Source organism: Leopardus geoffroyi, chromosome B3, assembly GCF_018350155.1.
Source record: "Leopardus geoffroyi isolate Oge1 chromosome B3, O.geoffroyi_Oge1_pat1.0, whole genome shotgun sequence".
Lineage (NCBI taxonomy): Eukaryota > Metazoa > Chordata > Mammalia > Carnivora > Felidae > Leopardus > Leopardus geoffroyi.
This window is the reverse complement of record NC_059337.1, coordinates 103067161-103085727: the sequence shown is the minus strand read 5'-3', so window position 1 is coordinate 103085727 and position 18567 is coordinate 103067161. Positions and strand designations below refer to the sequence as shown.

General features: G+C 33.7%; 1 protein-coding gene across 10 annotated transcripts in view; it reads right to left on the bottom strand.

Moving 5' to 3' along the window:
- KTN1 (kinectin 1) overlaps positions 1-18567 on the bottom strand; it is a 109468-nt gene that overhangs the window by 24052 nt on the left and 66849 nt on the right. For 6 of the 10 annotated variants that reach the window (XM_045451050.1, XM_045451054.1, XM_045451055.1 and 3 more), the window contains exons 18-31: positions 18456-18524; positions 13393-13427; positions 12894-12984; positions 12136-12204; positions 11462-11499; positions 10673-10763; positions 10455-10523; positions 9134-9171; positions 8391-8481; positions 8245-8313; positions 7752-7789; positions 5218-5308; positions 3156-3224; positions 1839-1876 (exon numbers count right to left, since the gene is read on the bottom strand). In XM_045451050.1, the coding sequence (XP_045307006.1) occupies positions 1839-1876; positions 3156-3224; positions 5218-5308; positions 7752-7789; positions 8245-8313; positions 8391-8481; positions 9134-9171; positions 10455-10523; positions 10673-10763; positions 11462-11499; positions 12136-12204; positions 12894-12984; positions 13393-13427; positions 18456-18524 (896 nt within the window). The remainder of the gene's footprint in view (positions 1-1838; positions 1877-3155; positions 3225-5217; positions 5309-7751; positions 7790-8244; positions 8314-8390; positions 8482-9133; positions 9172-10454; positions 10524-10672; positions 10764-11461; positions 11500-12135; positions 12205-12893; positions 12985-13392; positions 13428-18455; positions 18525-18567) is intronic. The other 4 variants (XM_045451053.1, XM_045451057.1, XM_045451052.1 and 1 more) reach the window with 2 other exon arrangements.

Below are 18567 nucleotides of genomic sequence, written 5' to 3'. Positions count from 1 at the left end.
TACTACAAAATAAAAACAGCAAGCAGACAATGCATTGCAGAATGTATTAACAGGTAAACTCTTTTAAACTTAACTATTAATTGTCACCATGGAAAACCTATTCCTGATGCATTCTTATTTTCAAAAATGACTTTTACAATATGACATGCTGATATTTGTGCTAAAGAGAAATCATCCCCTGAAGAAATAGTTTATGAATATATGAACTGCTGCAGTTAAAGTTGTTTCTATTTTTATCTATGACAGAGAAATGGCTATTTTCAGAAGAGTGGAAACTGATGTACAAGCATTCCCTTAAATATTTTTTCCAAAAGGTAATGAAATCAGTTATGACTTTCTTTAAATGGCTAACCCACAACAAAAGTGTGATATTAATGTAAGGTAAGTGTCATCATTTTCATAACATTATCAGGATTCAGGTTTTTCTAGTTCTAATGCATTAGTTAATTCCCAGAAATGCAGAAAGCAATGGCAAAAATTCCCAATTCAATTCTGTTACAGTTGAGAGCAGCTTGGATATAAAGTCAAATTACAAATAGCTCTTCCTTAAGAATAAGGCTCTATACAAGGGGTTGGCAAATTAGGGCTCTGGGCCCAAACCACAGACCTTCTTTGGCCCTCTAGCCAAGAGCGGATTTTACGTTTTTAAAGAATAAAAAAAAAAAAAAAAAAAAAAAAAAAATACGAAGCAGAACTCTGTGGCCCACAAAGACTAAAATATTCACTACACGCCATTTACAGAAAAAAGTTTGCTGACTTTGCTATAAATAGTCAAACTCCAGACTTAATTCACCAGTAAATAATTCTAAACCAGTAAGCCAACAACCCTGTAAATGATTCAAGATGGAACAACACTTAATGTGGTCAACATCTAGCATGTTCAAACATACCAAGTTAGCCAAAATAACCTTAAATGTACCCTCTGAGAGAAAAATACCAGCCAACAATGAAAGAGAAGTGCTTCAGCATAAAAAGTCCCCTTAAAAGATAGCAACCATAAAGATGATGAATTTTTTTTTTTTAAATGCAGAAGCAGTGGGGCGCCTGGGTGATTCAGTCGGTTAAGGGTCCAACTTCTGCTCAGATCATGACCTCACAGTTTGTGAGTTCAAGCCCCACACTGGGATCTCTGCTGTCAGCATGAAGCCCACTTCGGATCCTCTGTCCCCCGCCCCCCCCCTCAAAAATAAACATTTAAAAAAATTTTTTAAATAAAATGCAGAAGCAGAAACTTAAATTTGCATCATACAATTCCACAATGATATCAGGAAGATAACTGAGATAATGTAAGGTAAATAAGTAAAGCCTTGAAAATACAATTTAGGGGCGCCTGGGTGGCGCAGTCGGTTAAGCGTCCGACTTCAGCCAGGTCACGATCTCCCGGTCCGGGAGTTCGAGCCCCGCGTCAGGCTCTGGGCTGATGGCTCAGAGCCTGGAGCCTGTTTCCGATTCTGTGTCTCCCTCTCTCTCTGCCCCTCCCCCGTTCATGATCTGTCTCTCTCTGTCCCAAAAATAAATAAACGTTGAAAAAAAAAAATTAAAAAAATAAAAAAATAAAAAAATAAAAAAAAAAAAGAAAATACAATTTAACTTTATTCAGATGTTTTCTGAATGCCTAAAAACCTCAAAATCTCCCTCAACTAAACTCTAAACACCATAAAAAGGTACATCAGTTCAGCCAAGGGCACAGCTAAACTCTAGTGACCTGCAGGTGCAAGAAATCTAAATAGAATTAGAAAAATTAGGTGCCATTTATAGTTAAATTGCTTATCTGAGAACTGTTTAGCACATAAAAACAATTACCACTTCCCCAACTGTGAATCAAAATTATTACTTACACTTTTAATAGTTCTTCATGTGGAGGAAAAGATGAGGCCTGTTAAAAGAGTTAAATATTATTTCAAAGTAAAGCTTTCTAGAAGACCACAAAAAATTAAACTCTTCTCAGATATAAATTAAGACAACAAAGGTAAAAATACTATATATTCTGTATGCCTGTCACCAAGTAATTTTAATAAAAATATGTATACATTTTAAAAATGTACTGAGTACTGGGGCGCCTGGGTGGCGCAGTTGGTTAAGCGTCCGACTTCAGCCAGGTCACGATCTCGCGGTCCGTGAGTTCAAGCCCCGCGTCAGGCTCTGGGCTGATGGCTCAGAGCCTGGAGCCTGTTTCCGATTCTGTGTCTCCCTCTCTCTCTGCCCCTCCCCCGTTCATGCTCTGTCTCTCTCTGTCCCAAAAATAAATAAACGTTGAAAAAAAAAAAAATTAAAAAAAAAATGTACTGAATACTAAATCAAATCATTGTCACTACATACTTAAGTTCTTCACTTAACAAGTATTTATCAACTTCCTAGCATGTGCAAAGCACTGAGGTAACACATTAAATTTTCCTACTATACAATTCATATTGACTATATTAAGCTTCCAAAAGTCCAAATAACATAAGTGAAGTTAAAAGAAAAACTAAGAAAAGTTAACTTGCATGTAACAGAAAGTTAATTTTACGTAACGTGCAAAAGTACACAACATACAGTATTTATATACCTTGAAGATTATAACCTTTCATACTAAACTACTATACTGTAATCTCCTTGCTGAGAGGGACAAATTCTTTTGCCCTTCATAATACTTTCTAGTTTATATACATTCAGAAAATAATTGAAAGGATATATTGGTAACATCTTTAAAAAAAAAAACGTATTTCCATTTTATTTTTACCAAGAAGAATTACGCCTTGAAAAAGTATTTTAAATAGTGGTAAACTATTACTGATAATATTACACATTTTCTAGTTTCTCTCCAATTACTCATATTTTTACTGAAGGGAAAGGGAAAATGGTATACACCTACATTTAACTATGATAGGATTTTAATGGACTTGCTAAGAAAAGCATTCTGGAGGATCTGAAAACATACACACACACATATATAACAGAGCTGGAATATAGATAGTAACATTATTTGTGTATGCTTTATAAATTATATATTCCTTTGGATATGACATAGCAAAATTTTTTAAAGAAATTTGATACATAAACCAACATACTTTATTTTCAATAAAAAGGCATAATGGTAAGAATACTTATCGACAGTCTGAATTATGTAACTTTTCACCACATAAATGAAAGGCAAGCCACCTAACAGTACCTACCTGTTGGTAGTTCTGTTGCTTAAGCTGCTCGATTTCAGATTTGTACAATTTGTTTTCATCCTGTACTTCCTATTTAAAAAAAAAATTTTAACATGAATACCTGTGCAGAGATTTTATTTTCCATATAAACTTTTGAAACATACCATACAAGCCAGGAAAATTCTAAAATAGTAATAATTTTTTTCAAGTGAGAATATTAAAAGTAATAAGCCCTATATTAAAACACAGTATAAGATTAGAATAATTAAATTATTCAGTACCAATCTGGGAGTGGGCAGTCTCACTGGAAGAAAACAGGATCCAGAAACAGATCTAAATACCTATAAGAATTTAGTATGGGGTGACATTTCAGATCAGTAGGGCAAGTTCTAGTAACATTTTGGGCTGGCTATTTCTCTGCTGATAGGACTGGCCTGTACACTGTAGGAGGTTTAGCAGTATCCATGGCCTCCATTCACTATATGCAGTAGCAGCTCTCCACCGCTGTGACAACCAAAAAGTCTCTAGATATTGCTAAATGTCCCCTGGGGGGCAGAACCACTGCAGTAAAATAATAATGGATTATTTAGTAATGTGGCTAGCATTTTTTTCAAGGTTGAAATGTTATTCTCATAACTTAAAAAAATTACATATACGTAAGACATCAAACAAAAAAGTAAATTATAAACATATCGAAACACATGAAAATATTTTTATGATTATAGAGTGAAAGATACCTTTCATTCCAAGACTTGACACTCAGGAAATTACTTATATTTGAGCACATAAAAGTTTTAAAATTCCAAAAAGGAGGAGAAATAACTATTAAATAAAAAGAAAAACTTAAAAAAACAAATCACTTCTCATATGACAAAAGGCTAATAATTTCCCTTATTATATAAAAAAATGTTATAAATTAATAAGAAAAAGTCAATCTAGAGGAAAAATGTAAGAAAAACTGAAGGCCAATTAATAGACAAATGAAGAGTACTTACCCTCTCTCACAATCAAATACAAATTAAAATAATCCCACTATCTTTCAAGCAGAGTATCAAATGTTTTCATCTCTGTCAATGTTGGGAGAAGATGAAAAGGAAATGGCCCTCTATTGGTGTAAACTTGTAAAAACCACTTTTGGAGGGCGACTTAGCATTATCTAACAAAATTAAAAATGAATCCACTTGGGAGAGAGAGAATTTAACCGAACCAACACTTGGAGCATGAAATGTGAGCAAGAGCAGTTGGGACAATGCAGCCATCTGCAATTTGCTATCATTTCAAATCAATGTTCTGTAAGTATGTTCAATATTAGCTACAAGATGAAGAGATACGGGTTTTCAATTTTAACTACCTCTTTCAAAAAGAAAAAAGAAACCGCATAAACCTTTGACCCCAAAATTCACTTCCTGGAATTTTAAATACAGGCAAAAGTATTAAAAATGTGTGTTTAAGGATATTCACTGTTGTAACAGGAAACACAACTCTAAATAATCCAGGCATCTGTAAATCAGGATTGGTTATATAAATGAGGACAGATGATACAAGAGAATACCATGAAGCTATTAAAAGTTGAAGTGAGAGGGGCACCTGGGTGGCTCAGTCGGTTAAGCGGCCAACTTCCACTCAGGTTATGACCTCACAGTTGGCGAGTTCCAGCCCCACTCTGGGCTCTCTGCAGGCAGCATGGAGACAGCTTCATATCCTCTGTACCCTCCTCTCTTCCCCCCTCCCCAACTCGTACTCTCTCTCTCTCTCAAAAATAAACATTTAAAAGAAAGTTGAAGACAGAAACGTGCTTATGTGGAAAGATTTCAAAAACATTAATAATTGAGGGAGAAAAGCCAAATACAAACGTGTGCATGGTTAAACAGTGTGTTTAAAAAACAAGTACACACCTACACACATATTTTATGCATGGGCACTTTCTCAAAATATATACAAATAATTGATAGTTTTCTTAGGAATGAGACCCAGTATCTGCCTGGGAAGAAAGAGTCTCTATCCTATTTTTTGTGTAGTTAAAATTGTTTAAAACATGCAAAGACAAATCACGCAATAATTAATTTTAATTAAATATATTCACCTGTAACAGCTTTGTTCTGCTAGAAAGATCACTCTCTCTCTCTTTTAGTACAGTTTCTATTCTCTTCATTTCATTTTCCTTTTCTTTCAACCTAGAATTTTTACAAAGATCTGATTCAGTTATACACATAAAAAAGGACAGACTTCTATATCATCTATAAAAAAAAAAAATGATAGCAGAAACAATGCCTAACAGCTCTTTCGCCCCATATTATACCAACTTATAAATTTGTTTTAAAAGATATTATTCCCAGAATCACTCAACTCAAAGTACATCATAAAACTGCTACACTTTATTTCATAGTTAACATTTCTTAAGTATGGCTTTATCTAGGAGAAAAATCTAAAATAAAAAAAATAAAGCCATAATTAGTTGACCTGGGAATTTACAATATGCCCAAGCCTTTGTGAAGAGATGCTACGTATAATTTAATCTGGTTCTCCCTTAGCCAGCATAGGCATAAATCTTACTCTATCTAGCTCAAGTGAATCCCAATTGCCCTTGTCACCCTATTCAACAGACCTCTAGAGTAGCACTTAATGCTATTAAAATGGTCTGTTTATCTATTTCCTCAGGGCAGGAACCCATCTTGGCCATTTCAGTATTCCCAGTGCCAGAGGGCCTGTAACAGACTCTCAAATATTTGTTGAAATGAACGTTATTTTTGTCCCACCGTAATGTAGAAAGTAAAAAGAATTTCAAGATGTTTATAAGTCTACAGGAAAAATGACAAAAGAGCACACATGAAGAACAGGATTAAAAGTCAGGGGGCGGGGGGGGGGGGGGGGGGGGGGCGGGGGGGGCGGGGAAAACCCCAGCAAAACTTAAATACATACTGCTAAGTGAAAGAAGCTATTCTGAAAGGCTACATTCTGTATGATTCCAACTATATGACATTCTGGAAAAGGCAAAATTATGGAGACGGTAATTATGGAGATCAGTGGTAGCCAAAGATTGGGGATGGAGGTTAGAGGAAGGAAGGGATGAACAGGTAGAGCCAGGAGATTTTTAGGAAAGTGAAACTATTTTGTATGATACTGTAATGATAGATACATGTCATTATACATTCCTCAGAACCCACAGAATGTACAACACCCTAAGGGAAACTACAGACTTTAGTTAATAACAGTATGTCAACACTGGTTTACCAATTCTAACAAACATACCACACTACTGCAAGAATAAACAACAGAAATTGAGTGGGGGTAGGGGGGTATACAGGAACTCTGTACTTTCAGTTTTTTCTGTAAACCTAAAATTGCTCCCCCCCAACCAAATTCTATTAATTAAAAAAAGAAAAATATGATGTAGCAATAAATCTAAAAACACATTCTTTAATGACCTAAATACCTATTACAAATGGACCCCAAATGTGTCTCCAAGCTCTCTATTAGCAAATGAACAAAAGCACCTTAACAGTTACACAAGGCCTCCAAGATAAACAATTATGTTACACATATAAGAATTTTAGTGTCGGGGCGCCTGGGTGGCTCGGTCGGTTGAGTGTCTGACTTCGGCTCAGGTCATGATCTCACGGTCCGTGAGTTCGAGCCCCGCGTTGGGCTCTGTGCCGACAGCTCAGAGCCTGGAGCCTGTTTCCGATTCTGTGTCTCCCTCTCTCTCTGCCCCTCCCCTGTTCATGCTCTATCTCTCTCTGTCTCAAAAATAAATAAACGTTAAAAAAAAAAAATTTTTTTTTTAAATAAAAAAAAAAAAGAATTTTAGTATCAAGAGGAGACATCTCCTTTGTCTCCAAAAAGACAATGACCTGATATCCTCAATACCTTACTTTTAAAGACATATTTTCAAAGGGCCTCTTCTTAAATATCAATAAAGACTGACAGCATCACATCAAAGCAAAATCTGTTAATTTTATAGTGTGCCAAAAAGATGAAGTCCAGATATCTTTCTTACCACTGTAGACTGATTTAGCTTAAAAGAAGACTTTATAAGGTAAAAATTTTCTAGTATAAACATCTATAAAGACTGGTGATCAGATTTAATATTTTTAGTATTCAGCACAGCATAACTGATAGGACAACAGATACTATTCTCTTCAATAAGCAAGTTACTTTTCTAGAAAGATTCAATCATCTTCATCAAGGCTGTAACTAAGATTATCTTCTGGTTGATTCAGAGCTGTTATACTTTCAAATACAATGATTTCAATTTGAAACAAATTTAACCTGTCTTTAGAATAATTGCATACTTTGTTTTAAAAAAAAAAAAGACTTTAAATAAAACCAGTCTATATTAGCAGAAAGAAAGTATCAGAAAATGGATTTGAAGGGCTTGGAAAGAATAGTCTCCAGGTATCTGAAAGCACTTAAAAGGCCTCTTTTTTATTATGCCAAACAGAGACTGCCCCCCCCCCCCTTTTTTTTTTTTGCCTCTGGGCCATAATTCCTAATTTAACAAAAAATGACTTAAAAGAAACTCAATATGAGTTTTTTTCCAGAAAGCACTTGAATAAGTGCTTTCTGGAAAATTATGAGAAGTTCCTCTTTTAAAATGCTGGCTAAAATTATACTTACACGGTCTCAAGTTCTTCAAATCGTGATGCAGAACATGCCTAAGAAACAGATTCACGTTTTTAATTCTAACATTAAAAGATCAGGTACTACCAATACATACATACACACACACACACATATTACACATACATACATAATCATTCACCAATAAAATAAAAATGTAATTAAATGTTAAAATTAGGCTGTTTATAAAACAGACAGAATGAACTTTAACTCAATTTTTAATATCCACCTCTTAAAGGATTACAGATTAATATAACAACTAAACACAGATACTGAAGTATGAGTGAAAAAGGATAGGTAATACTTTTAAACTTAGGTTGACAAATCAGGCAGAAAGACCTAACAAAGATAAAATTTAATTTATTCTATCAACAACAAAATTATGATAAACCAATTTTTATGACAAGGAAACTCAATTTATTTTCTAGTACAGTAAAAAAGAGATTTCTCATTTCTTATGTAATATGCTAGTAATCTGTTTATACTATACCTCTTTCAAGTTATGTTGTGCTATCTCCTGAACATGAGCTTTTAAAGATTCATTTTCTTCTTGAAGATCCTGAAAAAGAATTGGTATGAACTGAATTGACATTCAGGTATAAAAAAAAGTGTTTATTTTTGTTTTTGACTTCTCACCTGCAACCATTTCGCTCTACTGGCTATGTCTTTCTCCTTCTCTTCTAAAACAATCTTCATGGTATTCATCTGTTCCTCCTTTCCTTTTAATCTGACAATAAGTTAATAAGAAGCATCAGTGAAAATGTTATAGGACTATACAAACAAAAGTGGAGACTGTAAAAGATTTTAGGTTGTATTTACAGCCCAGGCTGATACAAAATAAACTAAAAAATAAATATTTTAAGTATACAGGCCAACGTGATTTTGCAGATAATAAGTTAAGAAGTATAGGATAATTAAAGAAAGAAATTCCATCTATCACTGCAGATCCAGATCTTGAATAAATTAGAGTAGCCCTACTCTCATCCCATATCATTCTGTTTAGGCCAATACCAGTGAATTTAGACAGCTTATCATCACTGGTCTGGCTATGAATTATATAGCCAGTTTCACAGTGGCTATTAAAATAGGCAAAAAGCAACATCTCAGTTTGAGGTCATATTCGGATTATAAATTATGAAAAATAAGACTTCCCACACTATCCCCATTCCCATCATAAAGTCTGTAAGTTAAATCCCAATGGAAAACTTAAGACCATGAGAGCTTTTTGAGATATTCATATTCCTAAAAATATTACTTGAAATTAAAAAGAAGTTATGATTTTCATTATAATTGCATTTGATTTGTATTTGACTTGCATATACTTGTATTTAACTTGTGGAAAAGAGATATTAAAGGAAAATGAAAGAAATGGTACTTACAAGTTCTGAAGCTCCTGAATTTGAGTGGTGATAGACAACTGAAATACAAAGAAAAAACCTTTCAGAAAAAAAGCAATTTATAATCCTTTCAATTTACCTTAAGCCTTATGATAAGCTTTAAAAGGTGTACACTTTAAATTACAAAGATCCTAGCTGAGGGACAGCTGGGTGGCTCAGTCCATTAAGCATCCAACTCTTGATTTTGGCTCAGGTCATGATCTCCAGGTTTGTGCAATCAATCCCTGCCTCTGCACTGTCAGCACAGAGCCTACTTGGGATTCTCTCTTTCTCCTCCACCCTCTCTGCCCTTCCCCCACTCATAGGTGCGCACACGCACGCACTTCTCTCTCTCTCACAATAAATAAACATTAAAAAAAAAATCCTAGCTGAATTATTCATGCCAAAATGAGATGTGTTTTGATTTTGCCTTCTCTGGTTTCCAATGACAGTAAGAGTAACAAAATAAAAATATGAACAGTAAGTCTGAATAATGTGTTAATTCTCAAGTTGTGAAAATTATAGAGTATTAACTGTACATATACCTCCCTACCATATCAGAGCTCTTCAAGGACAACTACTCAACAGTACTCTACTTTGTCCTGCTTTTCTCATCATACACAGTAGTTCAATACTACATTTTATCCCTCACTCTCTTCACCGTCCTTTCAGATTTTGGCTTAGATGTCGGTTCCTCAAGAGACTTTCCTCATCTCTCAATCTATATTAGAGAACTGTGATATTTTCATCATACCCTGTTTTGTTCAACACATTATCTTCAATCACTAACATAGTGTTTTCACAAGTAGGAGGAACTCAGGAAATATCGTTGAATAATTGTTGGATGAATCATCTCGTCCACACAATCTCACCATTTTTTCAATGAAGCTTTATCAGATTAAATTCACCCACACCCTAAATGTCCGGTAATCCCAGCTACCTCTGAAATCCCCCAATGAAGTTTTACTTGGTTCTACAGGCAAAGGTTGAGCAATATTCTATAACAAAACATTTTGATCCATGCAATTTAAAAAAAACAAAAAGGTTAAAAAGATTTACCAAACTGTTTTGTATTTAAGTTGGCAAACTAAAATGAAACATTAATACACAAAACTTCTAGAAAAGAATCTTTAAGAGTTAAAAAATACATTGATATCAAGAACACTTTCTCAAATCAGGCAAAAAATAAATAAAAAGCACATAACCCAAAATACTTACAGCACACTACTGAAAGTTTTTTTCTGAGTAACAAGAAAAAAACCAAATAGCTCATAAATACACATACACTAATAAATCTGTCATGCTATGGCTCTGGGATTTTTACCTGTTGAGCCTTTTCAAGCTGGATATTTCCTATTTCTTCTTTTAGAGCCTCTATTTCCTGTTTCAAATCCTTGACAATGACAAAACAGACAAGATTGGACAATGGAAACATAGAAATTGACATAAAATGCAATGTACAGACAAACACATGAAATTAAATGATATTCACTAAGTTGATAAACAAAAATACAAAACACACAATTTTCTCTTTCTCAATACCTGAATAGTTTTCTCCTTATTAGCAACTTTGAGAACTTCTGCTTCCAGAAGCTCTTCCACAGACTTGATCTTTCCATCCTTTTCATGGATCCTTAGATGAAGAAATGCAGTATTAAACTTTAATAGAAATATGAAGATCCACCAAGACATAACAGAACCAAATCATGAATAGTGCCATCCAAACCAACTCTTCCCATTTTAAGTAAGATAGCAATGTATCTTGCAGATAAGAAGGAAAAAAAAAAAAAAATACTTAAGTCTTTCTAAATGAGAATTAATCAGGATATACCAGATGGCTAAAGCCTATGCACACAAAGAGAAGCAGGTGACATTCTCTGAAAGTGCACAGAGGATGTTAAGAATACCCTGAAGAATACTAGGGACAATCAAGTTCCTCTCAACAATATTGGCTTCCAGATTCTGAAAGCAGTGGCAGAACTTCTACACAATAATGGCATCAAACTCATAGACACCTCAAGAGGGTACATGATCTCTCTATCCAGTATAACCTGTTCTTACTGTTCTTACTGCAAAAAGAGAAAATTAATAATTTGATGCCCTAAGTGCAGAAAATAAATGGAATCGATTATAGAAATAGATGTTTTAGCAACCACACTACCCTAAGGAAGCACAGCTAAATTCTCTTAATCCACCAGCAAAAAATTCTAGAGTGGAAGGTTAAACTATTAACATACATCAACTGTCTCAATTGCACAATAAAACAAGATTCACGAGCACTAAGAAAATGGACCAAAAGAGAAAGACCAGTTTAAAAAGGTCATTACTTACACTTTCTTCAGTTCTTCAACTAGAGATGCAAAAGAAACCTGGAAATAGGAGGGCATCCTACTTAGTAATCTGCTCAAAATATAAATGAATTCAGAAACAGAAAAGTATATTATCCTTAAATTTTCCACTATACCAAAATCCAAATGAGAAAAGTAAACCCAGGAATTAATTCTTTCTAGAATTTTTTTAAATGTCATAATAATGAAAATGAAAAGCACTCTGAAAGTAAGTAGCTTTAAGGGTATTTACAGTTAAGAAAAATCAATAGATAACAAGTTACAATTATTCAATTAATAATTCTAACCACATAAAAAGAAAAAATAACTAGGAAACTGCCCAATTTCAGAGAGCTTCTTCTACTGCTACTTAGAGTCTTGCATTATACTTGTATACGCAAAACAAAACCTTTTACTGCCGTAGTAAGCAGCAATGACATCCTATCTAGAGTACTCTACCCAGTGTCTGGTGTACAAGTCAGCATTCAATGAAATGTAGCTTCTAGTACTGTTAATTAAGTCCCTAACCATTCAGATGAAAACTCTGACAATTCCACACTGGTGAAGGGAGGAATTAACAACAGATTTGCTCTATTTGAACAAAACAGGTTTGTCCATTGTTTAAAAGAGAACATTGTTTTAAAAGAGAACAGTTGCAAGATCTACTGAATACACTACCTGATCATTTTGCTTAGCCTTTAAGTCTTGAACTTCTTTCGTCAGAGATGAATTTTCTGTTCTTATTGCCTTTTACAAAGACACATAAGCACAACATACTTTTACTTTCTAAAAAATTAGCTATCTTCAAAATACCCTACCTTCTCATTTTTCTTAAGCTGCTTCTTTCCATCTCTAGAAGGTCCAGAAATCTCCTTGTCACTCATGTCTATAATTCTCTAACTTCTAGAGATAGCCAAATGGATCTTTAATTCATTTATGCCCACAAGTATTTCTGCTTATGTTTCCACCACTTTAACAGCATGTTGTATACCACTTATCAAGTCATTTCTCCCCCTAAACTCAGATACATCTTTTTAACATTTCTTCCAGAAAGAAGGAGTCAAGTCAGTTAAGGCTAATGATAATCACAAAACACTACTGTAGACTCTCCTTTCCCTGGCTTCCAATACTACCTCATGAACTTATGAAGTCTGCTAGTTATCATTTGGTTATAATTTGGGCAAGGGTGGAAGAAAGGAAGCATATATAAACCATAAAAACAGTATCTATTTCATTAAGACAGTGAATGCTACAATCAACTACACATTTTGGTATTCCTAATAAAATGTTACATTTCATGAAAAAAGATATATTCATAAAATGTGGATAACTAATATGAAGTTTCAAAAGCTATGGGGAAAATCTAAAATTATAGTAAATCTCCTTCACGTTCACTAACTACCCCATAAGAAAAACAAATCTATAAAATGCTTTACATTCAGTTCCTCCTCTTTTGTGGCCACCTGAATAAGTCCAGTTTCAAGTAATTCTTCCACTGTCTTCAACTTCTCATCTTTTTCTTGAATGCTAAATTACAAATTTAAAACATATGAATTAACTATTTTTCAAGGTAAATGCTATTACTGCTAAATATTTTACATCAATCAATTCCTGTGTCCATCATTTCTTATAAACTTAATTCTACAAAGGTTTGTGAGGATCTCTGATCATGGTCTAAGGGTACTTCTTCTTTAACAGTAAGTAAAACATGTTCAAGTAATACATGCTTACATGCTAGCCTAAACAAAATCACCACCACACATAATGCCACAAACCTAACATAAGCCCAAATCACTCAACAGCATATCACCCTCTTCCATTATGAAGTACAAAGAGCATTTTAACAACCTAGATTAATATAGTTAGTAATTCTGTTACCTCAAATTTGGTAGAAATGAGTCATTAAAATATAAAAAGAAAATTTTAAACTCTCACCATTTTTCCATTTGTTCCACAACATCTTTATTAGGCTAAAATAAAAATTACCAAAAAAAGAAAAAAGTTTAATTTTACCAAGTTTGATGAGGTAAAACTAGTTCAGAAACAGAATTCTATGAAAATTATTTAGTTTTAATTAGATCCAAAATTTAGGAAGGCAATCCACACTTGAAGACTGCTGATAATTAAAGAACTATTTAATTCAGAAAACACAAGACAGTAGAGAAGCAATTACAAAAAAGACACAGAAAAAAGATAGGCATAATATGGGCTAGCAAAATGAATTAGAACCTTATAATTTTTTAATTACTATAAAAGAAAACCTTAAGAATAAGAAGAGAACTTGCTTCTTCTATATCAATTCAATTCTTCAAATATAAAAAACCCAAAGCTCTAAAGCCTTGAAGGCCAGGAAAGAGACTTTGTTCTTTCTTCTTATAATTGACTTTTTTAAAACTATGATACAACATATATATGAGCAAGTGCAAAAATCCTGTGTACAAATCAATGAACTTTTAACATGTAAATATTATGTGATTCCACTTAAAACATACAGAATGTTTTAAAACAGATTGTAAACTGCAGAAGCAACCCATGAACGTATTTTCCTTGTAAAGCATTAAAACATGAAAGTTAACTGCTACTTTTAACCACTTTCCTTCTAGCATCTCCCCAGAAACACAGAAGTCCGCACTGCTATAATTTGTGTCCAGAAGACGGGCTTTCTTCCCCCTTGGCATTTCCAAGCCTTCAGGCAATTAAGCAGCCTACCAAAACAGGCTTGGGGTCTTTTTCCTTGAACATTTTTTCTGCCCATCCCAGTTCCCGCTGGTACTCTTTGAATTTTGCTAGTTTCTTACTTTTCCCCCAATTTTATTGTAACCATTTTTCACAAATACTATTAATTTTTCCGTTGCTAAATCCAAGTCCTAAGACTCTACTTCTTACATATTTCTAAAAGTAGTCCCCTTTGCTTCAATGCCTGAGGTTAGGCCCTCAGTTTCACTCATCTCAAATATCAAAATACCATACAATCCTTCTCTCTGCCTATAGTCTGTAAGGATTATTTTGTGAGGGGTACAGGAAGAACATCCCAATGGGAAAAACTTTCCTATCATTAGAAAAGAAACAGGAGCTGTCAAAAGTATATTAAGTCAGGTTTATAAACTATGAAAATAAATCATATAATAAGTTTATAAATCTATCAAGATGGGTTTTTTGTCCATTTTTATTTTTGATGAATGCCATCTCACATAAAGATTTAACAAAAAATTTGTAACTATGCATGATGATGAATGTTAACTATTAACTAGACTTGTTGTGATCATTTCACATTCTATACACATGTAAGTCATTATGCTGTACACCTGAAACTAATTTGCTATATGTCAATTATATCTCAAAAAAAAAAAACAACAAAAACTTTTAACACTATTATCTGCACCTTAATCATTTATTGTATTATATCTTTAGTCCTACATACTTCTCCCCCACACAAATTCAAACACTTCATTGTTACCAGAGTGATCTAAAATGTTAGACAAAACATTTATTCATCCTTGTAATACCCTTCAGAGGTTTACTATAAACAGGCTAGATCAAGTTCATGGTCCTTAAACAGCATACAAAGTCCTTCATAATTGGGTCTTAGCCAATCTTTCTCTACTTACACCTCAAACTTTACACTTCCACAACATGCCAGTATACTGTGAATACACCAGTCTGGCATACATTCCCATGATTTTTAACACTGTATCCCCTTAGCTTGAACTTCCCGTCAGGGGTTGGGCAATTTTTTTCAATATCGGGTTTAGTTGTTCCTTCTCTGTGGTGCCTCTTCACCCTCACTCTCCTCCAGATAGCATTTATTATCTCTTCCTCTAAACCTGTACCACAGTTCAAGAATTTTATTCATCTTACTTTTCTGTATGACACCTCTGTCTCCACACTAAGCCACATTCTTGAGAACAGGAACCAAGTCTCATTCATGTCTGTAGCTTCAGCATGTAGGACAATATCCAACAGACTCCATTCATAAATATGTAATGAAATCAATTTCCTTTAACAAGGTTACAGTGTAACAAATACTCTTGGTCAACAGCTCATCAAATAATTCTAAAAAACTGACCAGTTTAACATCTATCCAACCTTTTTCCTTTATACATAATTGGCCTAATCTAATCCAATTCTGTTCTCCCTAGATGTTCTCCAAAACTACAATTTACGCAATAATAAATCCCTCTACAATAATATACAACCAGGCAACAGGACAAAAAGAAAAATTTCCTACTCCTTATAGTTTTTACTTAATAATTCTGATCACTGAATCTTTAAAATCTACCAAAATAAGAATGAAAACCCTGCTCTTTTGTTAAAAAGAGCTTAAAAAGAAAAAAAAGAAAGAAAAAAGAAAAGATACTTCAGAACCCTGCCTCCCCAGAAGTTTATTTTATTCTGAATAAATGAGATCTTAGTAACTGATTTATTTGTATCATCATCCACAGGCCTGCATCCAAATGGAGCCTTCCCTTCTTTAGTGTATGAACAGGTTACCTTACCTGGTATTTGTTGTCTTTCTGCTTCCTACACCTGAAGAAACAACAACTAGGCACCATTACTGGTTCCTGTTTCAATAAGCTCAATCTTTTTCTCCCAGATAAAAATCCAAAGAGCAAAAGGACTGAACTTTTTTTTATGTAACTAGACTGTTCATCTCTCAACTGTCACTTGGAATTCTGACTGCTGGGTAGGAAGGGGTTAAAAAAAAAGGTGGAAATGAAAGAAATTAAGATTACACTAATTTTTCTCTCTCCTTTCACTAGCAATAGCAATAAAAATGAACAGAGAAAAAGCCAAAGATGGTTCTATGGTCTGCCAAGTTGAGAGAAGTTACAACCACAACCAAAACATACCCATCCTAGTTATACGCTTTCTAAACTATTTTTAAAAGACAGAGCTTTAAGAACAAGAAAAATTCTAAGAATTGCCAAAGAGAAAATCTTAAATTAGTACCAGTTTTCCCTCCTATCAAATTCTTTTAAATACATTTTTTTAATTTAGATATAAAGTTTTGTTCCTTGGATTAAATTGGACTATTCTTCATTCCAAAATCTATCACATGTTAAAGGTTGTCATTTTAACAGAATATCTAAAAGTACACAGAAACCTTAGCAGTAGGTGGAAGGCTGACTCAGTTAAGGTAGAAATTAGAGGATTTTCTTTTTTAATATCAACTTTCACACACATGATGGGGGATTTTACGTAAGATATTAGAATGGCAATTCTTAAGTCCTCATACAATCTTTAAGGAAAAAGAAAAATTTGAGGCTAGTGATTTTGTTCTTACCTAATCAGGGAGAATACATTTTTAGTACAGAACTAAAATATTAAAAGATTTTAAAGTTAAAAGATTTGTAAAGATTCAGGTTTTTGGCTTAAATGTAAGTGAAAGTAACCAACACCTTTAATACTGGAATTCCAGGGCAGATTCATCTGTTTCTAGACATTTGTTTTACCTTCTATGAAGTTAATTTTAGAAAGTATTTAAAAGCTTATATATTGAAATAGGTGACTCAGAATCTCTGATAACCAACCCAAAATTTACATTCTGCTTTTCTGGGTAAAAATTAACACAACCAAAAATTATCAATCCTACTTCACCTAATCCTAGTCATTAATGTTGCATCTCACACATAGTATTTTATGTTGCTACTAAAATTTTAGATGCTGCCAGCTAAACTGTAACCAGAAACTAGGAGGGGGGAAAAGTCTCAGATTTGATGAAATAGATCTCTTATAAACTATGCCACCACAAGGGAAATGAGAATAAGATTTAAGAATAAACCTTAAATATTACTTTAGCATTACACTGGCATGAAGTCATGTCCCTGCACTGTACTAAATATCATCAGTTTAGCATTATCTCCTCTACTGCCTTTTGTTTGCAAGGATAAAGCATATACAAAGTAGTAAAGATTATGCAAGGCACTTACTATCATATTCAAGAAGGGGAGGAAAAAAGTAGATTATTTCTTGAAAAGTAAAGAGATGTGAACGAAATACTTCCACAGTATTTGGCACAGCTTAGTAGCTAAACCAATTTAATATCCGCATAATGTAAATTTTAAAATAAAAAAGAGAGCATGCATCTGTGAAAAGAAGTGCTATCATTTGCACTTATGTGCTATCATAACTTCAGCTTCTAATACAGGTTCCCAAATTTAACACTGTTAGAGCAACATTCAAAGTTTCTATTTTAATGTGTCATCTAATATCAAGAGTTTCTAGAATATTTTTAACACTGGAATTTGAAGAGTTATGTATAAGAAAAGTCTGAAGGCAACTAACTCTTAGGAAAAGCCATACAATGGACATTGCCTGGGACTCTAGTTTATGGAGCCATGCTTACTCAGACCACTATATAATTTCGATGGCTTGCTAAAAATACAGAAAAAAGTATGATGACAGTAGAGGGTAGAGAGGAGATGAAAAAATAAATATCCAAAGGGAGAGGAATTAAGGTTTAAGATACCTGTTAAAGGCCAAGTACCAGGCTAAACACTATACATAAACTTCCCCATTTAAATCTAACATATTCATGATGTAAATAACATCTCAATGTGAAAGTCTTGGAATGAAAGGTCTCAGAAGGGTTAAGCAATTTGATCAACATAATTGCTTTTAAGTGCTGATAGCAAGTGTTAAGCCTACTTACTCTCTTTTTAAGAAGCCACTGTTGCCTTAGAGAAAAAGGTGAGGCTCCAAAAATGTAAGGACTTTTATCCTGAGAGCCAACTGTATCAAAAGGACTTAAATGCTTTTTATGTATCCTATTACACTTTTTTTTAAAGTGCTTATAAATAGGAGGTTAGCATTAGCTTCCTCTCAGGGAAGAAAAATTCTATTTCCCTTAATTTAGGCACCTGATAAGCACAAGATGAATAGAAATGCAATGAAAAGACCTATCTATCCCTTAAGTAAAATGCGTTGGTTAATATTTAAGAAGAACCAGATCTTGTTAATATTAGATAGTTCTACCCTGTGATTCACAAAAGCCTTACCTGTTCAGAAACAAGAGTCTGTAGCTTCTGAACTTCTAACTGTAATGCTTTGTTTTGGTCATTTAGAATCTGAAAGAAAGAATCTCAGAGTTTACTGTTTTATTAAGAAAAG